Raw genomic sequence first — 24,766 nt, 5'->3', positions numbered from 1 at the left:
ACAATTAGCAGTGATCATGCATTCTCTATCGAATCAAGAAGGCCAAATCAAGTTGTTAATCTTCAGTAGTAAGCCAACAGATACTCACATTTTCTGCAGATAATTTTATACAGGTGGAGTAATGCTCTGTGATCTGTGTGTTTGTAAATTTAGAGATTGTAGCTGAACTATCAATACTCCTAAATGGAAAACAAACACAGAAAACTTTAGTAAGGATCCATGACACTATAACTTTTTAAAACCCAGGCCCACATAGTTATTAAGGAGATGCTAGGATACAGGTTCCCATGTCAAAGTGGCCACCCCAAGGGGAGCCAGCCCAGAAACATACTCACCTACTAGAGGGAGAGGTTAACAAATGAGGTGAGTCTGTGCTGAACTGCAGGTCAAGGACCCTGGAGCGCCTCCGTTGCAGTCGCTCCTTTTCATCATCATTCTGTGGAAAGTCTTCAAGAATCGGGGTGCCAGGAGTACTAAGAGGGGCCTTCCTTGGCAGAGGCATTGAGAAGACCCGATCCGAAGGTGAGGTGGCACTATGGGGGAGTTCATTGGTCTCTGAAGCAGAGTTGTTCATTGTAACTGAGAGCAATAGAACAAAATACTTGCTCAAGCAAACTTCAACAGAATATTTCCTATACCAACCAGGGGGATGGAGTCTGTAACAGGGATGGACATTCACTGCACTTCCCCTGCAAGTATCTTTTCCAACTCCGACACTCTATGACTAGACCTTGAGTTTGGGTTTCTTGGAGGATGATAAGTTTCTGTTGTTTCCTTACCAATCTGGAACAAAATTTGATTAGGCAGCTATTGTGATGCTATCAGATAAGCACTGGACAGCTAACCTCAAGCAATTCAAACCCACCAGCAGCTCCTTAGAAACCCTACATAGGGTTGCTATGGGTCAGAACCAACTCAATGGCACTTAACAACAACAACAACAACAACATGAATCTAAGCAATGTACAGGATACAAAGTAGGATAAGATACAGTTGGTGCTTCTGGCAAGTTCACAAACTATGTACTGAAACAACAAACTCATATAACCCATAGTGCCAGGCAAGGGAGAGACAGATGACGAGACAACAGTGAGGTACAGACTAACCTAGCTCTGCCTCATCTTGTAGGGGAGACAAAACAGATGAAATAAATAGTATGTTCCAAACAATCACCCACAGATCACCCACAAATTGCAAAGGGAAAACTGTCCATAATGAAAAAACTAGTCATCAACCAAGCAATCAAATGTAGCCTCACAAAAAATGAAAAAACCTGACTCTTACTCATCTTGGTGGTGGTTGTGGTTGTATGCCATGGAGTTGGTTCTGATTCATAGTGACCCTGTATAGTTTCTGAGGCTATAAATCTTCATGGGAGCAGAAAGCCTCACCTTTCTCCCTCAGAGTAGCTGGTAGATTTCAACTGCTGACCTTGTGGTTTGCAGCCCAACCAGGGATCCTCTACTCATTATTGTTGTTGTTATTGTTAAGTGTCGTTAAGTCAATTCCGACCCACTGTGACCCTGTATAGGGTTTCTAAAGAGTGGCTAGTGAGCTTGAACCACGGACCTTGTGGTTTAAACCGACCTTGCAATCTAGTGCATAAACCCAATATACCACACCAGGTCTCCTTACTAGTGTGATGCAATGTGAAATCCATTAGCATTACTCATGAAACTCATGAAATAGTTTGTCAAAAGTGTCTAATTTAAAATGAACCAAGACTTTAGATCTAACTTCCGGTTGTAGGAAATACAGGGGCAGAGGAGCAAGTTAAATGATACCACAAGGAAACATTTAAAAAAAAAAAAAAACAATTCAGAATGGAGTCCTGATGTGGTGCTGTGGGTTAATGTGCTTGACTGCAAAGTCAGTCTGAATCACAAGGTTTGTTTGAATCACAAAATTGGCAGTTGAAAGGATAAAGGAGTGGATTCGAAACAATGGAAGCCCAAATTAAGTGGGCTTGAAGATAAATTTCTCAATATGATTTAAAAAAAAAAAAAAAAAAGAGCCCTAATAGCATACTGATTACATATTGGGCTGCTAACCACAAGTTCAGCAGTTCTAATCCACCAGCTGTCCAGGAGAGAAGATAAGGCTTTCTGCTCCCATAAAGATTTACAGTTTTGAAAACCCTAAACAGAGTGACGGTGATTTGGAACCGACTCAACAACACACCACCACCATTGCCACAGTATACTAGAAACACAATCATAAAAAAGAATGAAAAAACCCGAAGAAAGCCTAAAAGTTATGTGGGACACCATAAAGAGGAACAACTTACAGGTGATGAAAATTCCAGAACAGGAAGAGACAATAAAAAGCACAGAAAAAGTTGTCGAAGAGTTGTTGGAAGAAAACTTACCTAACATTATGAAAGACAAAACAATAAGCATTCAAGAAGCTCAATGAACCCCAAACAAGTTAGACCCCAAAAGAAAATAACCAAGACATATAATCAAACTCTCTAAAACCAAAGACAAGGAATGAATCCTGAGAGCAGCTTGGAAAAAAAGTGAAGTTACCTACAAAGGAGAACCAATAAGACTAAACTCTGATTTTTCAGTAGAAACCATGTAAGCAAGAAGGCAATGGAATGACATACACAAAACTCTGCAAGAAAAAAATTGCCAACAAGAAAAACATTGCCAACCAAGAATCATACACCCAGGAGGCAGGGCTTAATGGCAGATTAGAGAGAAAGGTTGTGCAGATCTCCACCAGTAATTATACGGAATACTAAACGAAACAGCTTCAAAGGACGGTCCTGGAACTATGAACTTCATATAAAAGGATAATTTGGAGGACCGAAGGCTTACTACGAGTGCGTTTGGAACAGAAGCCAAAAAGGAGGTGTTTTCTGATTTGCGGCAGCCAGCAAGTCCCAGAACAGCCATTTTTGAACAGGAAAAAGCACATACAAAGTAAAGAGAGCACTCCCATCACATAGGTCTGACTAAGTCAGAGATAAAGGTGCGAATATTTCTTTTTCATTCTTTTATTTTCCTCTGTCTGCCCACCTTCACTCTGGAGACCAGAGGGGTTACCTGAGCAAGTGGACAGCCCCAGTGAAGGTTCTACTTCATATGTGCAATGATCAGCACAGCAAGGATCATTGGGTGCAGAATGGAGTAAGGGGGAGGAACCAATTGAAACAGCTTAAAATGGGAGTGTCTTTCAATATGGGTCAGCCAGCCCTGGGCTGGTTCTCACTAGGAGACACATCTAAACAGGCTTGAAGGGAGGTGAGAGGCAAAAAAGGGGGGAAAAGTCCAAAAACAAAACCTTGAGTTACATCGTAAGGTTTAACAAAAACATCTTGAAATTTCTCATGTAACTTTGAAGGCAAATAGCCAAAGAAGGGGCACTAAAGTCTTACTCATATTTTGCTACTTTTTTTTGTTGTTGTTGTTTACTGTTTTTGTTTTTTGGCAATTTTGAACTTTAGAGTCCAGTCTGGTTTTCTGATCCCTCTTTTATCTTAAAGGAACTCTTTCTCACTTTGACCCAAAAAGAGATAGCAATTGCCGTCATACAGCCAAGCTACAATCGCACCCTATAAAATCCCACCATCTGGGCAAGAACCAATACCAGCTGCCATATACCAGAACAATGTAAAAAATCAACACCTATAAAAATCACTCTGAGTTGAGTAGTAAGAGAAATGAAAAGAGAAGCTCATCTCCTGATCATATCTGCCAGGAGGCAATCAAAGAGCTTAAGAAAACACCAACATACATTCATCTAATTACAACAGCACCACAATGCCTAAAAAGCAACAGAAAATTTATGCCGATGTGCAGAAACAAGACAGAGTAGCTCAAACATGAGCTGGAGGTAGGCCTAGAATTTCCTTTGGAAGGCGTGCAGACTTTGGAACTGCCCAATAAGGAATTCAGGAGAATGATATTGAAGTACATACAAATGTTCCATGGAAAGGTTGAGGAAAATAAGGAAGAAATCAGAAAAGTGCTACGGAACAATCAAATAAGATAGAAATAGCATTGGAAACCATTGAAAACCTGCAAAAAAGAGGTCCAAACGATTAATACTAAAATATCAGAAATGGAGAGTACACTGAAACAGCAGGGATGGAAGCTGGAATCAGCAAGCTTGAAGTTAATACTGCTAAGATAGAAGAGCAAGCAGAAAAAAATCTGAAGAAAATCTAAGATTTATGTGGGACAACAAGAAAAGGAATAACCTCCAAGTGACTGGAATTCCAGGGCAGGAAGAGACAAAGAAAAGCACAAAAAAGATGGTCAAAGAACTGACGGGAGAAATGTTCCTAACATTTTGAAAAATGAGAAGATAAGCTTTCAAGAAGTGGAATAAACAGGACAGACTCCAAAAGAAAATCACAAAGACATATCGTAACCAAACTCTCCAAAATCAAAGACGAGAAAAGAATTCTGAAAGTGGCTCAGGAAAAACAAAATGTTACCTACAAAGGAAAACCAGTAAGATTAAAATCTGATTTCTCAGCAGAAAGCACACAGATACGAAGGCAATGTAAAGACATATACAAAAGTCTGAAAGAAAAAAACTGCCAACCAAGAATCATATACCCAGCAAAACTGTTCCTCAAATATAAAGCAGAATTAGAACCAGATAAACAGAAATTACAGCAGTTTGTAAAAACCGACCCAACTTTACAAAAAATAGGAAAAGGAGTCCTTTCGACTGAAAACCAACAACAGCAGACAACAACCAGAGATTGACATACACAGCAACACCAGCCAGAATTAAATTCAAATACAGAAGTATCCAGAGTAAATCAAAACTACAAGATTGAAAACAGAGAATCAGAGATATCAATCCATAATGAAGACAACTACAAAGCATTAAGAGGGAAAGTATAGTTACAGAAGGAAGTAGATTTTATGACAAAACATACTTTTTAAAATCGGGAAGAATTTAATAAATTGAATGGTAACCTCAATGACACCTTCACACCAAGTCAAGAAAAGGAAAATTCATAAAGATTTTGTAAGCATTAAAACAACGAAGAAATTCAGCTTAGCACAGGAAAATATTCAGAACAAAGAAAACTAGCAGCACCACAAAAAAACACATACAGCAAAATGACTGCAATAAATTCATACCTATTGATGATTATGCTGAGTGTCAACTGACTAAATGCATCAGTAAAGATACAGAGAATGGCAGAACTGATAAGAAACAAGGATCTTTCAATATGTCATCATACCTTACACACACACAAAAAAAACACAGATTAAAATTTTAAAGGATGAAAAAAATGTATCAAGCTTATGGCAATCAAAAATAAGTGGGAGTGGCAGTATTTATTCTAACAAAATAGACTTTAAGGCAAAAATGAGCATAAGAGACAATGGCATTAAAGGTCAACTGAACAAGAGGGCATACCATAATAAATATGTATGCTCCCGATAAAAGAGCCTCAAAATACATAAATCGAACTCTAATAGAACTGAAGAAAAAAATAGATAATTCCACAACACAGTAGATTTTAATACACCACTTTCAAAAAAGGACAGAACAACCAGAAACTCAACAAAGATACAGAGAAACTAAACAACACAATCAACTTGACCTCACAGATTTATACAGATAGCTCTACCCAGTGGAACAGTACAATACACATTTTTCCCCAGTGCACATGGATCATTCTTCAAAACAGATCATATGTTAGGCCACAAAGCAAAAACATCAAAATACTACAAACCATCTTCTCAGATTATAATGCGAAATCAACTATTTGAAGATCAAGGAAACAAATCAAATACATGAAAACTGAGTAACATACTGCTTAAAAGGTACTGGGTAACAGAACAAATAAAATTTTTTCCTGTAGCAAATGAGAGTGAAAATTTGGGACACAGCAAAAGCAGAGCTTAGAGGGCAATTTATAGCAATAAACACACACTTCCAAAAAGAAGAAAGAACCAAAATCAACACATTATACAACAGCTCCAAAAATTAGAAAACGTAAATCTACAGACACCAGAAGAAAAGAAATAATAAAGATTAGAGCAGAAATAAATGAATTATAAAGCAGAAAAACAATAAAAGTCAACAGGACAAGAAGTTGGCTCTTTGAAAGGATTAATAAAATCAACCACTGTCAAATCTAACAAAAGAAAGAGGGAGAAGATGCAAATAACATGCATAAGAAACAATATGGGTGACATCACAACAAAACCAAAGGAAATTAAAAGGATAATAACAAAATACTATGAAGACTTATACTCCAATAAATTTGAAGATGTGGAAGAAATGGGTAAATTTTTAGAAAAACACAGCATACCAAAATGAACACAGAGTGAAGTAGAAAACTTGACCAGACCTATAACAAAAGAAGAAATTGATCAGGTCATTAAAAAAAATTCCCAACCAAAAAAACCCTCCAGACCCATATGGCTTTACTAGTGAATTTTATCAAACATTCAGAGAAGAGGTAACACCAGTTTTACTAAAACTATTTCAAAATACAGAAAAGTTAAGAAATATATTTTATGAAACAAGCATAACCTTCATACCAAAACCAGGCAAGGACATCACTAAAAAAGAAAATTATAGGTCAGTGTCACTCAAGAACATAAGGAGCTCTGGTAGCGTAGTGGTTACCAATTGGGCTGCGAACCACAAGGTCAGCAGTTCGAAACTACCAGCTGTTTCATGGGAGAAAGATGAGGCTTTCTGCTCCCGTAAAGATTTACAGCCTCGGAAACCCTGTATAGGGTCACTATGAGCCGGAACCGACTCCACGGCACATAACAACAACAACATACAAAAAAAAAAAAAGGTTGATGCTCAACCATTTCACAAGGTAGCACATGAAAAAGAATCAATGGTACTGAAGGAAAAAGTCCAAGCTGCACTGAACGCATTAACAAAAACAGGACTCCAGGAATTGATGGAATACAAATTGAAATGTTTCACCAAACTGATGCAGCGCTGGACGCACTCACTCACTCGCTAGACTAAACCTGTCTAGTCGATTGGAATAGGCCCATATTTCTGCCCAAAGAAAGATGAACCAACAGAATATGGAAATCATCAAATACTGTTAGTATCACATGCAAGCAAAATTTTGCTGAAGACAATTTTTAAATGGTTGCAGCAATAGATCAACAAAGAGCTGCCAGAAATTCAACCTGGATTCAGAAGAAGTGGAATGAGAGATGTTATTGCTGACATCAAATGGATCTTGGCTATGAAAGCACAGAATACCAGAAAGATGTTTTCTTATGCTTTACTGACTATGCAAAGGATCATAACAAACTAGGATAACACTGCAAAGAATGGATATTCCAGAACACTTCACTGTGCTCATAGGAACCTGTACAAAGATCAAGAAGCAATCTTTAGAACAGAACAATGAGATACTGAATGGTTTAAAATCAGAAAAGGTGTGTGCAGGGGTTGCATCTTTTCACCATACATATACAAGCTGTATGTGAAGCAAACAATCCAAGAAGTTGGATTGTATGAAGAAGAATGTGCCATCAGGATTGGAAGAAGGGCCCAAATAATCTGAAATATGCATATGACACATCCTGCTTGATGAAAGCCAAAAGGACTTGAAATACTAATGAAGATCAGAGTCCACATAAGATTGCACCTCAATGTAAAGAAAACAAAAATCCTCACAACTCGATCAATAAACAACATTATGATAAATGAAGAAAAGATTAAAGTAGTTAAAGATTTCATTTCGCTTTGCATCACAATCAACACTTATGGAAGCAGCAGTCAAGAAACCGAAAGATGTAAAGAGCAAAGATGTCATTTTGAGGATTAAAGCGTAAGTGACCCCAGCCATGGTATTTTTAATCACCTCACATGCTGTGAAAGTTGGACAATGAAAAAGGAAGAATGGAGAAAATTTGATGCATTTGAATTATGGTGCTGGTGAAGAATACTGAAAGTATCATGGATTGCCAGAAAGGCAAACATCTATCGTGGAAGAAGTTTAGCCAGAATGCTGCTTAGAAGGGAGGATGGGGAGACTCTGACTCTTCTTTGGATATGTTGTCAGAAGGACCAGTCCCTGGAGAAGGACATCATGCTCGGTTGAGTGAAGGGTCAGGGAAAAAGAGGAAGATAGATTGACATAATGGCTGCCTCAATGGGCTCAAACATATTAACTGTGAGGATGGGCACGACCTGGCAGTTTCATACTGTTGTGGGGTCACTATGAGTCAGAACTGACTCGCTTGCCCTAAACCCATTCAGTTGCCCACAAAACAATTTGCTTATAGCGACCCCAAAGGAGTCCTTGTGTGGCGCCGTGGGTTAATGTGCTGGACTGCAAAATCGGTTTGAGCTTCAAGGTCAGCGGTTCAAGCTCACCAGCTGCTCGGAAACCCCTATGCAGGGTTGCTATGGGTTGGAACCAACACGATAGCACTTAACAATAAATAGGGCAGGGTAGTGTTGTCCCCAGGTTTCCAAGCTTTGATGTTTACAAAGGAGACTGCCACCTTTCTCCACAAAGCGGCTGGTAGGTTCCAACCCTGGAACCTCCAAGCATTCGGTCAGCCGAGCGCTTAACCACTGCGCCACCAGTGCTCCTTCTGACCCCACACACTCAAATACTTGTTGAATCAATGTAAAAATAAATGTACGCATGCTGAACCTACAGCGGTAATCATAACACACTCACTGCCCTGAAACGAAACTCCATTTCAGGAAAAGATTTTTAATGGAGACACCTGGCACGCTGTAGGAGCCCAAGAAGAAAGCGCCTCACACTCCGCCCAGATATCTGAGCAGGTCAGCCCAACTCGCGCCCCGACTCCCGCCGAACCTGATTCCTGATTGGTTACGAGCGCGCCCTGCCTTCCCCTCGGTGGATGCCCTCCGTGGACGCCCTCCACTGATGCCCTAGCTTCGCCGGGACCTGCCTCCCCCTCGGCCAGCGCGTCCAGAATTGGGCTGAGGAAAGTCGCATTCTCTGCTCAGGGATGTTATGCGCCCCAGAGTGCTGTTTCTCCTTCCCGTCCGGCCTCACCTGGGCAGGGAGGTCCCATATTGCCTCCGGCTTCTCAGGAGCTACTTTTAAATCGCGCGCGCGAGACTTCTGAATGCCGTAACGGCCGTGGTGACGTCATATTGGGTGGGGTTTGTGGCACGCCTGCGCAGAACGCCTCAGCTTGCTGCTCGGGGAGGTCTGCTCTCCACCTCTTGACCTCTCTTCACGGTAAAGATTAAACAACAACCAAAAAAAAAAAAAAGCCAAACAAGTCTATTGCTATCAAGTGGATTCCAGCTCATTATCGTTGTTAGGTGCGATAGAGTCGGTACCGACTCATAGCGACCCTAGGCACAACAGAACTGCCTGATCCTGCACCAACCTCACAATCGTTGCTACATTTGAGCCCATGGCTGCTGCTACTGTGCCAATCCATCTCGTTGGGGCCCTACCTTTTTTTCTCTGACCCTCCCTTTTACCAAACATGATATCCTTTCCGGGGACTGGCCCCTGTCCGGAGTATGAGAGATGAAGTCTGGCCTCCTGGCTTCCAAGGAGCATTCTGGCTGTACTTCTTCCAACACAGATTTATGTGTTATTTTGTCAGTCCGTGCAACTTTTAATATTCTCCTCCAACTCCATAGCTCAAATGCATCAATTCTAACATGGTCTTCCTATTCACTGACCAATTTTCACATGCTTATGAGGTTATTGAAAATACCATGATTTGGGTCAGGTGCATCTTAGCTCTCAAACTGACTTCTTTGCTCTTGAACTCTTTAAAGAGTATTCCAACTCATAGTAAAGTATTGCAACTCATAGTCATCCTGCATAGGGTCATCTTTCTCCCTAAGATAGGCTGGTGGGTTTGAACCACTGACTTGTGGTTAGCAGCCCGACACCTAGCCCACCGTGCTTTAAGCGCTCTTGAAACTAGTCCAATTAAGGGAGCCTTACCAGGCACTATTGGTGGAATTTAGGATTCCTAAATTCCCTTGTGGCACTGTAGGATAAGCACTGGATTGCTAACTTCAAAGTTGGAAGTTCAAACCCACCAGCCACTCCTGAGGAGACAGTTCAGGCTTTCTGCTCCCATAAAGATTTACAGTTGTTGTTAAGTGACGTTGATTCGATTTCCACTCATAGCGACCCTGTAAAGGGTTTTCCAGGAGCCGCTGGTGGGTTTGAAACACTCACCTCGTGGTTAGTAGTCCAGTGCTTTTCTTACAGGGCTACACCGGGACTTCATTCAATATGAGTCAGAATCTACTCAACGGCAGTGGGTTTGGTTTGGTTTGAGTGGGCTATTGAGGAAAAGAACAGGTAATCTGCTTCCTAGAAACTTACATCCTGGGAATCCCTACGGAGCAGTTAATTCTGTCCTATCAGGTCACTGGTGTGGCACTGTAGGATAAGTATGGATTGCTAACCACAAGGTCAGTGGTTAAAATCCACCAGCTGCTCCCTGGAAACCATATACAGGGTTGCTATGAACCGACTCGATGGCACTTAGAACAACAACATAGGGGCACTATGAGTTGGAATCAGTCATCAGTAGTGAGTTGGGTTTGGGTGGGCATCCTGAAATACTATGAAAATGCACTCCTTCAAAGGGTGGACCAGCCAAAAAGCAAGCACTATCTTGTGCTTATTTACTAATCTGTATTGAACAATTTCTTATTTTTTACCACATCAAAGATATGTCTGGCATCTGTCTCTCCCCAATCCCACAGCACCTTTTTACAGAATCAAAGCCTCTTACAGAATTAAGGCCTCTTCAAATTTACAGTCCCTGACAAGAACAATTTTATGTTTTTTTTATTACATCTGAAACCCATGTGAAATTGTTCATACAGATCAGAAAGTAAGCCCATGTTTACCTTGCTTATTGGGAACACACCCGACACCCCCTGTTCATTAAAAGCTATCAATGCCCCGCAGTCATTTTGGCAACTAAAAAGTACTTCTCTTTGTTGAAAACTACTTTATAAAACTATTTGGTTGTTTTGTTTTGTTTTAGCATGAACTTGTTCCTACAGTGACCACCTTCAAATGTGTAATGTAAAACAGTATGGGATAAACGAAAGAAAAAAAAAGTTCACAGAGCTCTTCATTTCTGTGAATGATCCCACCAGTCACCCAGGAACCCAAATCAGCACCAAAGTAATCCTGCTCCCTCCCCCTTAACCTCCACACAAAATTTTAGAGGTCTTTTTTACTTCTCTTCAATCCTTCTGAGTATCTTCTAGCCCACATTACCTGTTCCACACTGAGTTTTGCAGCAGAGTGGCATTTATCAAGTACCAACCTGACTTGTTGCCCTCACTTGGTGTTCTCCCTCCTCCCTGGCTCCACTTCCTCCCCAGAGGATTTCAATGTCCTCAAAACTCCCTGCAGTCTCTCCAGTCTTGCAACTTGTCTTATCCCCTTACTTTCTGCCACATCCGCCTTCTTTCAGACCTGCCCTCACCACGTCCCTTCTACCATAGAGCTCTGTACGTGTGATTTCTTCCACCTGGGGCTCTTCCACTCTATCTTTACCCAGTTAGTTTCTATCACATTTCAGTTCATGTGACTTTCTCAAGGAGGCTGTCTCTGATATAGTCATGCCTCCTTCCTACAGGCTTTCATAGAACCTGTCACCATTGCAGTTTTCCACCTGTTGTGATTGTTTCTTGTCTCCTCCATACTCTAAGAGGATGCAGCTGTATTTTTACTCACCATTGTTTTCTCAGGCCCTAGTTATTTAAGCTATTTAATAACTAGTTGTTAGTTGCATCGATGGACTCAAGCATGGCAACAGTAGTGAGGTTGGCCCAGGACCGGGCAGTGTTTCATTCTGCTGTGCATAGGGTCGCTATGAGTCGGTACCAACTCGATGGCACCTAACAACAACAACAAGCAACTACTTAAATATGAATGGAATACAGTTGGAAGACCAATTTAAATCCTGGTTTGGGCAGCTTAGCCTTTTGGGGCCTCATTTTCTTCCCTATAAGGTATTTTTAATAGCCTCATATGCATGTGAAAGTTGGACAATGAATAGGAAGACCGTAGAATTGATGCATTTGAGTTACGGTGTTGGAGGAGAATATTAGAAGTATCACGGACTGCCAAAAGAAGAAACCAATCTGTGTTGGAAGAAGCACAGCCAGAGGGCTCTTTGGAAGCCAGGATGGCCAGACTTCGTCTCTCATACTTTAGATATATTATCAAGAAGGGCCAGTCCCTGGAGAAGGACATAGTGCTTGGGAGAGTGGAGGGTCAACAAAAAGAGGAAGACCCCAATGATATGGATTGGCACAGTGGCAGCAGCAGTGGGCCCAAACTTAACAATTGTGAGGATAGCACAGAACCAGGTAGTGTATCCTTCTGTTGTACATAAGGTCGCTATGAGTCACAACCGACTTGATGGCATTACAACAACATATAAACGAGATGATTGATACTGCCTTTGCTGGCCTTTATGAGAGTAAGGCAATATAATCTAATCAGGTCCCTGTGAACATGTAGGCTCCATGTATACTAGGATCCCTGCCATCTCACATGCCCACATGTACTAAGAGCATTTGAGAGAAGACAGCGGAAACATACTGTGATAGTCTGCATTCCCTGTGGACACGGACTGTGAGTCAGGAGCCCCTGAAAAACTACCCTAGTAGAAGGGTACTAATTGACCCTCTAGATGCAGAGGCATGAGGTTGTTCTGTGGTGATAATGAAGTCCCCTAGGCAGCATGTTTAGAATCCTTGGTAGCACAAATGGTTAAGGCTGCTAACCAAAAGTGTACCTTGGAAGAAAGCCCGGAAAATCTATTTTCCAAAAATCAGCCATTGAAAATCCTATGGTGCAATGGCATTATGCTTTGTTGATTTTCATCACAATAAAATGAAACACTGTGGAGCACAGTTCTACTCTGACTCATATGGGATTCTCAGGAGTTGGAATAGACTCATAGCAACTGGTTTGATTTGGGAGCTGGTTGCTTGGGGCACTGTGGTAGGAAGCAGATCCAGCTCCTCCCCCAGTATCTTTGAGTCAGGCCCGCCTAGTGCAGGCTGGTTTTTCACCTTCTGCTTTGAATGCCATCTTTGTTTCTTGAGTTAGGCCTTCTGAGAATGCCAGCAGATTGAATGATTGATTTCTCAGTGGTATGCAAGGCTCAATTCCTCTGTGCAAAAATAAAGTAGCAGTGGGGCCCTCCATCTTACCCCTCACTGGGAATTCTTCCCCCAAACAAACTGGGAACATCCTCACTACCTAGACAGCAATCTTTTGATTTCAAATGTGCCCTGACCTTCCAGACTTTAGGTCTTACAGGTCACACGATCTCTGCTGAGACTGCGCCATTGTAGCACAAAAGCAGTCACAGACCACATGTGAACAAATGCACTTCTGCTGTGTTCCAGCATTGCCTAAAGCTGATTTATATCACAGAGCAGTTAATGATGTAAGCGAGCCACTGAGAAAGTCATTGTGAGGCTCAGTGGACTCTTAGTTGGAAGTGGTTTTACGTTTATTTTGGCCTCTGAGCAAATGCCTATAATTTCTGTGTGTGATACGAAATTCCTGACCTCCTAAAGACTGGGCCAAGAACCAATAACTCCTGTGTTCTAGAATTTCCAAGCAGTAGCTTAACACCTTTCATCTTAAAATGAATATAGTGCTTTTTGCCTTTCGAAGCACATTAACCACCCCCCCTTTTATTCCCTCTCTGACAAGTTACTAGGGCACTTTCTTCCCATGATTCTGCCACTTACTGTGTGACTTTGAGCAAGTTGCATTCCCTTTCTGTGCTTCATGTTTCTTTCCTTATGTGTTAGAGATGACGGTCTACTTCCTGGGTTTGTAGCATCAGGATTCAATGAGTTACCAGATGTAAACCACCCCTGCTGACCGATGTTCTCCCATGTAAACTATCACTCAATTCACAATAAAAACTTAAAAGAAAAAAATCGCTATTGGCAATGCTCAATGAACCCTAAGTTTTCTCATTACTATCATTGCTGATTGAAGGACCTTGCGCCTGATCAACAGAATGGCATTGATCAACAGAACAGCATTGCAACTACCCCCAATTGACACTGAATGGGGTCCTGCTTGAGCTTCCAATCTCCCTGGAAGCTTGGGTCTATGTTACACCTGGAGACCCTCCTCCTAGAAATTCCAGGTTTCAGGAAAATCTCCATACCCCTGCCCAAATCTCCATATCCCTGCCCATTGTAAACTGGCCAGAACTGTACCCAGACCAAACAGCCTTTAAATACCCCAATCTGGAAGACAACAGATGGGCTCTTGGTCTCCTTTGGTGATGGAAGAGTACCCCCTCCCAGGGTTACTCTCAATAAACCTGCCTGCTGTTGAAGACTATCTTCTCCGTCCCTTTCTTTCTTTTCCTTACACTGATATATCCTTGTTTTGGAATAAAGCTTAGCTTTCCAAATATCTGGAGAAGTTTCCTCTTTAATTATAAGCATGTTCCCAGAACACTGTACTTCTGTTCTTTCCATTACTGCTTGTTGGGTTTGTTTGGTTTTTTTTAATCAATCCTTTCTTGCACCTTCTGCCCCACCCAAACTTTGTTGACAGTTCCCTTTGTAGTCTTGAACTCTAACAACCACAGTCCTAGAACATCGTACCACCTGAGCAGACTTAACGTCTTTTAAAGCTTATGCATTTGTTTGTAGGCACTGAGATTTCTTGGTTTAGGCCCCATGAAAATGAACAACCTTTATAGTCTTTACAGTCTTATTCATTCCTGGCTACTGGCCATGTCATTGGGAAACCACAAGGCAGAGTGGCTCCAGGTACATTGAGAAATGCCCAGATGTACTGCGGAAGGCTACTTATTCATAGTAACCTGAACTTCTTGGGAGCAGGCATGTATGAATGCTGATCTGCTGTGTGTGCTATTGCACAGATTCCTATTTATACAGAAATAGCTTCTTTTATTGACTTGAAACTAAAACACCAGCACATTATTTTCTAAACAAAAAGCAGATGGATGGATTTTAAGACACCAAAACCACACCATCTTTGCACCTTAACTTGAAAACAGTACCTGGTGGATCCCAGCAGGTGACATGGAGGCACAGAAGCAATTGTGCATAGGAGGACCCCTGAGTATTGACTGGCATCTGCTTCTGGGGCATTTTTCATTTATCTTTGCTTGTGGGGTGAGGGTTACTCTAGGACTCAAGCCTAAAAAGGCCATATCTGATCCCCCTGAGGTCAAGTGAAATGAGGGACCAGGTTCTTTTCCCAGTAGATCTTCCAGTCAGTGCTGGGTAGCAACAACATTAGAATTTCCAAAACAACCACACCCACAATTATAACTGCATTTCTTAACACTCCTCTTCTCAGGATGCCCAAAGGTTGGAAAGGGACAAATACACCAGTCACATCTCTAGAATCACTACTGTATAGAGCTGGGCTGCTTCATAGTCCTTTCCTGTCTTGCCCTGGCAATCAGGATGATGAGACCATTTTTTCAGAACTACATAGTTCAAATAAATAATCCCTTTTTGTCTTCTCTGAACAGCAAAGACAAAGCACATTGTATTATCAGATGGAGAAAAAGCACAGCCATAAGTGGTAGCTAAATCTTTTTCCCTTTAACAAACAAGTGACACCCCTCAGAAACAAAGTCATTCATCTTAGAGACTGCTGTTGTTGCTGTGTGACGTCCAGTTGGTTCTGATTCATAGCAATCCTGTATACGGTTTCCAAGAGCAGCTGTTGGGTTTGAACTGCCAACCTTTCGGTTAGCAGTCCAGTGTTTATCCTACAGTGCAACACCAGGATTCCTAAAGGTGAAGGTAGATTAGGATGTATCTGGATTACAGTCTCCCAAAAAGATTGTCCTTGTTAAGGGCTTTATAATGCTTTTCTGGGTTATAAAATTTGTCAGCTGTTGGCTATTTACTTATAGTAAATATATCATCTCAGTTACAGGACAGATCATTATAGACTTAGTATTTGCAAATCAACACTAAGAAATTATTTGGATAGTTTTGGAATTCATTTTTTCTTTTTTCAGGTGCATAAAAATAGCTAGCTATCTTGTCATATGAAAAAAGAGCTAAAGTATGAAAATGGAAAATAAGCATCTTGCTATATTTTGAAATTGTGAAGGTCTGCAAAAAATAGATCTAAACTACATGAAGTTGCCATCACAGTATTTGATTGGGATGCAGTGAAGTGCCATTAGCTTTGAGAGAACTTCACAAGGAAACCAGTTTATAAGGAATGTGGTTGGAAGTCACTCACTAACAGGAATCGGTTGAAATGGAGGCATTCTCGGGTCTCTTTCATCAGTGTTGAAACAGAAACACAGCTTCTCAGGCTGTCTTCTGGGCACGCTTTAGCAATAAGGCCCATATCTCTTTCACTGGGCCCTCTCTGGATCATGATGAGAGGTAAGTCAGGAGAAGAAAACTACAGAAGAACCACCCTATATTAGGCCCTCAGACTATACCCCCATGCTCATAAAGTGTCTTCATTTATTATAGCCCCCCACTGGTAAGATGATGGTCTTGCTATATGGCTACATGGCTGATAACATCTGAAAAATAAACTCCTTTGCAGACTGCAGAATCAGAAACACGTTTTCCCCCTTTTAATAGCCTTTACATCAATGTGCTCCAGCTAATGGAGCACACGGTAGAGTTTTCACCTGGGTCAGAAGGTTGTGGAACTCGTCCACTGCCTGTGAATGTGCTGTAGGATTTAGAACCAGGTGTTGGAAGAGATTGACAGGCTCAGCATTCCGAAACGTCTTAGGGATGGGGATGGTCAGGGGCAGGAAGGCGTTACCAATGAGGAAATGGTGGAGAGACCTTTGTTGGAGGCCACGGCCCAAGAACCAGAGAATATCTTGGAGTCGCTGAGAGAGCATATTGTGCTGCCAGTCTGTTAGGGGCAGCCGTAGCAACAGATGCATGAGGGCTGTTTTGAAGTGGTATGAGGTGAGGATAGGACAAGATGCCCCGTGGGGTAAGTTCTGAAGGTTCTGGAGACTTAAAATGATCTGGAGGCATTTGAGGTGACAGGTATTTTCCGGAGCAAAACGCCCTACCAGCTTCAGGAACAAGTGCTCACAGGCTGCAAAGGACTCAGGCCAGTTCACACTGGTGAGCTGTTCCTGGTCAGGGGCCTGACTCACCAAGTAGACCAAGGTGTCCTCTCTTTGCACCCCCAGGACCAAGTTGATTGAGAGAAAGCGGCCTGAGGGGTAGTCCAGCCTGAGTTTGCAGGAGGTGGTAGATGGTGGAAGGCTGAGCTTAAAGTCATACTTGTGGGCCACAAGGGCCCAGGCATTGCTCACCAGGTCCCGGAACCACTGTGTGGTCTTGAACACATCCAGGTGGGAGCCAGTGCAGAGGGCTGCTTTGGTGAAGCTGTTACACTTGCGTGGGGAAGCCAAGTAGTCCTTGTTGTGGTGCACCAGGCACAACACATCACCCAGCAGCTTCTCACACTTGCACATGCACTCCAGCTCCAGCAGCACACAGCCACAGCGGCGGCCCAGGGCTGGATCCCTCATCTCCAGGACAAACATCGAGCCCTGAGGGGGCACTATGGGGACCAGCACATCCAATTTCTGGGTCTCCTGGTGGGTTCCCCATTTCTCAAAGGCAGCTCCAAAGCCCAGGCAGTCTTCCAGCTGCAAGTGAGCTTCCCGGCGGCTGAGCATCCTACAGGCCTCCATCAGATCATCCACAAAGCTCTCCACAAACTCACAGGTGCTGGGAAGGTCACGGATGGTATTTTGGACATAGTGTTCATAAAAGGATTCTAGGGCCTCCTGTGAGGGGAAGTCGATGAGCCAGCTGCAGGAAGTGACGGGCACAACACGGACTTCCGCCTCTTCCTCATCACTGCTGGAATCAAAGGCTGGTTCATGCTGCATGTTCTGTCGCAGGAGCTCAAAGAGGAGAAAGAGGCAAAAGAGGCCAACATTCCACAGGTTTCCCAGCATCCAGCCCAGCGGCCCTTCCTGACCATCAGCCTGGAATGGCCATCCCATGTCTTTCTTCCCCAGCACTAACTGGTCATTGGACGTTTCTCCTTTCCAGAAGTTTTCTGCCTTCTGCTTTTGCTCAGCTGCTCGCTTCCTCTCTTCAAACTCTATCTCCAGTTGGCGCATCTCCTCACTCATTCGCTTCTCCAGCTGCCGACTTCTGGCTAGTGTGTCCAGGTCCATCCGGTCACTGACCATCAAGGGGTGGTGAACAACATACATCACAGCCAAGAACAGCAGGCTTATCACAGCCATGGAGGCCTCTGCATCTGGAGAAGTAGGAGGGTGAGCGGTAAGTGGTGATCTTCTGGGTGCATCTGCTCTCCAGTGCATAGATTCCCCCAGAGCCCTGTAACCCCAAATCCTGGAAGTCAACTACTCAAGCGGAACAGAGAGCTCACAGAGTTGGGACTGCACTGTGTAAGCTGGCCTGCCCAGGAGGAGGTTTGGGAGAAAGGGAGACAGCAAACGTGCCACTCAGTCTCTCTACTGCTTTCCTTCCACATGGTTTGGGTGGTAATTAGGCCTTCAGATTGTGGACATGGGGAGACTTTTTTCATTTCTGTGTAGGATGGGGAGGGATAAGGTGGCCTCACCCAACTCATCAGTCCATCATGGGCACCAGATATGCCCTGCTCATCCCAGAGGCTCCCTTCCACAGGCAGAAAGCACTGAAACTGTCTGGGGGTTTCCGTCTCCTGGCAACCAAGCCCAGGCTCCAGCTATACTATCCCACTTCCTCTGTGACTTCATAATCCTCATTCTGCTTACTCTGTGTCATCAAAAGGCTGGGCCTCTCCCCCTCTGTCTTTCTCAGTGAGAAAACCTCCACTGGGCTTCAGGGAGGCACAAAGCTGCCAGCCATCTCTCCACTGCTTGCTTCTCTGCTCCCTCATAGGGTCAGGCTCAGAGGTAGGCATAGCTCTATCTCTCAGCCCAGGAAACTGTAGAAGAACCAGGTGTCCAAGATCCAGAGGACAGAGCAGTAGTTGGTTCCTCAGCCTCCCCACCAGGGGCATGTCTAGGGTTTAACAGGTATGGATGTGCCCTGGGTGCCACTTGATGGGGAACACCATTGAGCAGTTTCATGTGACCATTGTACTTTTCAGCACCAGCTTTAAGAGATCATTCAGCTACTGAAAACTAAAAGCCATGAGCACTGTTTTCTGTAAATATGCCTCGGCCTCCCCACCCACCGAAGACCCTAAACTTCTTGCTTTTCATCCCACTAGTTCACAAACTACTGGGCTTACCGAGTCATGAAGGACTGTGCAGAGGCTGGCCTTGCTTAGTCTCACTACCCCTCCAGAAGTCCTGTAAAAATTGACAAGGTACCTAGCGGTTTGGGCTCAAAGTGGGGAGCCCTCCCCGTTCATAATTTCCCCCCCAAATCCCGTGCAGACACTTGTGGTCTCATCAGACCTATTCAGACCACGCCTCCTGAGTCAGGGGCCCATCCTTCCTCCGGGTTTGTCCGGAGATGAGCGGCCAAGTATTATACTCACCGTCGAAGTTAGTAAGAACATGGTCTTAAAGAGACAGTGCGGCCTGACGGTCCTCGCCTTCTTCCCGGCGGGGTAGGAACTCCCGCTTCGTTGCCGGTTCCGCCCGCAGAAGCGGCCCTGAACCCCTTTCCCCGGGAACACACCATGTCTGTGCGCGCGCCTGTGAGTCCGGGTCGAGTAACGCCACCACCGTGGTCGTCTCCAGCGTCCCCAGGGTACGGTGGCCGCTCCAAGCGTGCCAGCCCACCGGCTGCTGCAGCTCCCGCCGTCCCGGCTCCTCCCAGCTCCACCCCGCGGCCGGGACAAGCTCCTCCTGCCCAAGTTCCAGCGGCAAAGCTGGGTGCTGGAGCTCAGACTTGGGACCTCCAGAGGGACGCACGCCCTCATTGGTGGCACCGATTTCATCAGTTTGTGGGGAGGTCAGAGGGGGCAAAGACTCCAGTCTGAAAGACACACTCATGGCCCAGCTTCTAGGTGTCGCCGGGAGTGCACAATGGTGCACTACACCGCCGGCATCTACTTCACTCAGTTCTGCGCCCGAGCGAATGTTGTTGTTATTTGCCCTGGAGTCGGTTCCGACTCACAGCGACCCTGCATAGGGTTTCCGAGCCTGTAAATCTTTACGGGAGCAGAAAGCCTCATCTTTCTCTCGCGGAACAGCGGGTAGTTTACTTACTGGTAATTTAGGTGTGAGGATCAAGGTAACAAAAGTAGAAATTAACAAAGGACAAGTTATATAAGTGGGTTAATACGCTGGACTGCAAAAACAAAAGTAGGTTTGAACCGCTGACAGGGTTGGAACCGACTCGATGGCACTTAACAACAAAAATTATATAAAGAACCCTGGTAGATTACGAGCTGGGCTGCTAACCACAAGGTCAGCAGTTCGACTCTACCAGTGGCTCTGTGAGAGAACGATGAGGCTTTCTGCTTCGGTAAAGATTTACAGCTTCGGAAACCTTATACAGGTTTACTATGTGTCAGTGATACACAACCATTACCACCACCAATACCAAGTTATACCCTGGTGCCTGAGAAAAATAGTGCAGGGGAAAGTGTTTCCAGCACCCTTAATGAACCTCATTTTCACTTCACACCTAGTTTTAGGAGTTTTACCCCAGATCACTTTCTCCCATCAAAGAGATTGTCATGAAAGGACACAGAGGTGGCTTAAGACCCAAATGGATAAGAATTTTTTAAACCTACAGGGTAATTCTTCTGGTGAGATGGGTGTTTAAGAAAGAACTTTATAAAGTAAAGAGGGCTGGATATGCAAACAAGATAAGAAAGAAGGTTAATTGACTTTGGAACAAGGCTCATAGCTTTAAACCAATCATGGAATTTCAGGTTCTGAGGTAGATTTTTCTATGACTTTGAGTCCTCCCAGTCCCTCAAAAAGTACTTAAAATTTATCTGTGCACCTTTCCTACACATTAGGCCTGCTCAGCATCCAAGATAAACATACGCTTTTCCAATACTCTGGACCTTGTGTGATATTCTTTCCTCAACTCCCCTCCTTTATAGTTTGTCTGGTATAGAACTTAGAGGAAAATCTCCAAAGATGCCTCATTTCTAGCCCAGAAGGCAGAGGTAAGTTTGATAACATGAGTCATAATATTTCCTAATTACACAATGCCTTTTTGAGGGGAGTCCCTGGGTGATGAACAATTAACATTTTAACTGGAGGTTCCACCCAGACATGCCTCAGGGAACAAGCACAGTGATCTACCTTAAGAAAATCAGTCACTGAAAACTTATGGAGCATTTTGAGAGAGAGAAACCAGAAAACCTTATTAAGCATATTTCTCCTATGACAAACATGGGATTGCCATGAGTTGGCATCAACTCAAAAAGTGAATTAACTTTTTTAAAATTAGTTAACTCAAAGTTAACTAGTTTGGGTTTGGTTTCATTATGAAATAGTTATTTTCAAGCAGAGGTTGGTAAACTACAGCCCACAGGCCAAATCTAGACTGTGCTAAAAATGGTTTTTATATTTTTAAGTCACTGGGGGAGAAAAATCCATAGAAGAATAATTTTTTTTGTAGCACATGAAAATTATATAAATTTTAAATTTCAGTTTCTATAAAGGAGCTCTGGTAGCGTAGTGGTTACGAATCGGGCTGCTAACCTCATGGTCAGCAGTTCGAACCTACCAGCTGTTCCGCAGGAGAAAGATAGGGCATTCTGCTCCTGTAAAGATTTACAGCCTCGGAAACCCTTTATAGGATCGCCGTGAGTCAGAACCGACTCCATGGCACATAACAACAACAACATAAATAGCTTTACCATAATACAGCCACACTCATTCTTTTGTATATGACTGCTTTCCCACTACAACAGCAGAATGGAATCATTGCACCAAAGATTACTGTACATGTGGATACTCATCGATGCAAACTGCTGAGCAAACTACAAATCACAGTGACACAGTTATGACTCAGTGACGTTTCAGGGCTATGCATCATCATACCAGACTGTTTGGGCTTGTGTTTTTAACCAGTGTATACCCATCATCTCAAAATATGAAGAGGAAAAAGAGACTGAATATCATTCATACTTTCAAGGCACTGTGAGGTGTGGATTATTTCTTTGTTGAATTAGATAGCAAAGCATTGTGCTGATTATGCTAAAATTTTTTGTTGCGTTAAACAGGTACCATAAAGGCTGACTTTATCAGATGAAAGCTTGGTGGTTCAAACTCACCATCCACTCTGAGGGAGAAAGATGTGACAATTTGTTTCCATAAAGATTTGCAGTCTTGGAAACCCTATGGGGTAGTTCCACCCTGTCCTATAGGATCAACTCTATGACAATAGGTTTGGTTGGGTTTGGTAACCAGATTAAGTAATCATTACAATAGTACAACATTCAATATTTCAAAGCAATAGAAAAAATTAAACACTATCTCATCAAGGACTCCTGGTGTGGCGATGTAGGATCAGCACTGGACTGTGAACCACAAGGTGGGCAGTTCAAACTTACCAGCTACTCCTCAGAAACCCAATACAGGGTTGCTATGAGTCGGAACCGACTCAAAGGCACTTAACAACAACATCTCATCACAGTGTGGTGGCTCTGGATGATAAGCACTAGACTGTGTACCACAAAGCCCACGGTTTAAATCCACCAGCTTCTCTATGGGAGAAATGAGGCTTTCTGCTCCTGCAAAGAGTTACAGCCTTCGACACCCTATACAGGGTTACTAGGAGTTTGAACTTACTCTACAGAACTCAACAACATCTCATCACCATAGAATTTCTTGACAAAAATTAAAATGAGACCACAACCATAGTAAGTATTAGAGGGGTTCATTTGTTAACCAAGTAAGGAGTGAGCATTTACCAACGGTCACTTAAAGTGTTCAATAGATCCAGAAGTTTAACACAACTAGCCTTCTGGTGAGAACAGGAGTTGCTCAAAGATGTGAGCACATCAGGAGAAGCATCAATAGTTTTTTACAGGAGTAAAAAACAAGGCAAATGATTTTGAGTGGTTTTCCTTGACTCTTGATAAGCCAACAGATATTACTTATACTGCTCAACTGGTGTTGTTTATTCAAGGAGTAAATACAGAGCTTGAAGTTACTGAAAGACTTGCCTCTGAAAAGCTTGCATTGGAGCAACTAGAGGGGAGAATATTTCGAAGAAGTTGAGCAAACACAAATTCAGTACAACCTACACTGGAATCTACTAAGACATTAAACTATATGTGGAGCAGAAAAAGGCTTAGTTGCACACATTTAGAATGCTTGTGAAAATATAAGGTATTGAAAGCCTCTGTCATTCATTACATAATTCATCAGTAGGAACTTTGTAGAGAAGACTGGAATTCATCAGTATTAGTGAACAGTGTCAACGGTGAATTTTGTTCATGCTTGTGGACTTCAACATCAGTTCTGTGAATTTTTGTTAAAAATACTATTATTGTTGTTAAGTGCCGTTGAGTCAATTCCGACCCATAGCAACCCTCTATAGTGTTTCTAAGGAGCAGCTGGTGAGCTTGAACCACTGACCTTGAAGTTCAAATGACTGCATTCTCACACATTAGCCCACAGCGACACACCAGGACTCCTTGTTAAAAATAAAAGCCGAATACCTGGTTAAAATCTGAATATTTTGTTAAAAATAGAAACTGAATATCTTGACTTGCCCTACCACTCAGAAGTCTGATGACTTGACAGTAGTTAATTTGTCATTTTTGAGCTCAGGACTGAGAATAAAATTTTCTGACAAGAACTTGCTTTCAGTGCTATTGTCAAACAATGAATGGCTCTGGAAATTCGCTTTTGCTGCAGAATTGGTGTTTCCTAATCAATTTAGTCTAAAGTCACAAACCTAAAGGCAAAATGACACTTATATGTAAAAGTTATACTTCAATAAAGTTATTTCAAAAAATACCTTTATTTGAATTATAAGGAATGTCAAGCAGCATAAACAAAAATCTCCATTCCCACACAGATTTGCAGTGACTATATTCTTATTTTCTGGGATCAAGTCACAGCTCCAACTGAGTTTTCCAGATCCCACTGCAGTAGAAAGCACATTTCTATATTTCAAAAGTCCACTTGACTATGCAACCGAGCTGCTTCCATATACCCTTCAATTAGCAATGGTTAATCTGCAATAAAACCACATGTTGCAAGGTTAATATCAGGAGGAGACTCTATACAAATGCCTTCCAAGTGATGCATATGCTCAATTAAAATCATATGCTTTGTGAATTAATATCAGTATTTAGCAGTACCAACCCCTGGAGAAGGACATTGTGCTAGACCCTCAACAAGACGAATTGATAAAGGAACTGCAACAGTGGATTCAAGCATAATGACTGTGAGGACGGTACAGGACCAGGCAGTGTTTCCACTTTGATGGCACCTAACAACAATTTGTATGAAATAGGAGTCCAGGTAGCACAATGGTTAAGACACTTGACTGTGAAGGGAAGGGTCAGAGGTTCGAATCCACCAGTTGCTTCATGGAAGACTGTGGCAATCTCCTCCCGTAAAGATTACGGTCTTGGAACCCCTCTGTCCTATTGGGTTACTATGAGTCAGAACTGACTCAACAGCAATGGATTTAAATTGGGTCTGCCTGTGGTTATAATCCCATGTGGGAATGGGTTGTCCTTGTTATGTTAATGAGGCAGGCTTCATGTACAGTAAGTTTTGAGCCAATCTCTCTTTTTTTTTTTTTTTAATTTAAGGTTTTTATTGTGGATTGAGTAAAAGTTTACTAGGCAGATCATCAGTTTTACATTCAACAAATCATACAACTT

At 42.7% G+C, this 24,766-nt stretch overlaps 2 protein-coding genes across 2 annotated transcripts in view; both read right to left on the bottom strand.

The window, feature by feature from the left end:
• NCAPH (non-SMC condensin I complex, subunit H) overlaps positions 1–571 on the bottom strand; it is a 43,962-nt gene extending 43,391 nt beyond the window's left edge. Inside the window, exons 1-2 of the mRNA XM_006873528.1 lie at positions 336–571; positions 89–179 (exon numbers count right to left, since the gene is read on the bottom strand). Of these exons, the coding sequence (XP_006873590.1) occupies positions 89–179; positions 336–502 (258 nt within the window). The 5' untranslated portion in view covers positions 503–571. The remainder of the gene's footprint in view (positions 1–88; positions 180–335) is intronic.
• A 15,984-nt stretch (positions 572–16,555) lies between these two features.
• ITPRIPL1 (inositol 1,4,5-trisphosphate receptor interacting protein-like 1) lies at positions 16,556–18,677 on the bottom strand. The gene is made up of 2 exons (XM_006873527.1): positions 18,581–18,677; positions 16,556–18,253 (listed from the first exon to the last, which is right to left on the bottom strand). The coding sequence occupies exon 2, from the start codon at positions 18,237–18,239 to the stop codon at positions 16,596–16,598; it is 1,644 nt and encodes a 547-aa protein (XP_006873589.1). The 5' UTR covers positions 18,240–18,253; positions 18,581–18,677; the 3' UTR covers positions 16,556–16,595.
• Between the last annotated feature and the right edge of the window lie 6,089 nt (positions 18,678–24,766).

This window comes from Chrysochloris asiatica, unplaced genomic scaffold (genome assembly GCF_000296735.1).
Source record: "Chrysochloris asiatica unplaced genomic scaffold, ChrAsi1.0 scaffold00245, whole genome shotgun sequence".
Taxonomy (NCBI): Eukaryota; Metazoa; Chordata; class Mammalia; order Afrosoricida; family Chrysochloridae; genus Chrysochloris; species Chrysochloris asiatica.
This window is presented reverse-complemented; position numbering and strand designations above follow the sequence as displayed.

Bases quoted from the DNA above. Each gene is read 5' to 3' on its own strand.
- ITPRIPL1 (XM_006873527.1), bottom strand. From the start codon at position 18,239: ATGGCTGTGATAAGCCTGCTGTTCTTGGCTGTGATGTATGTTGTTCAC.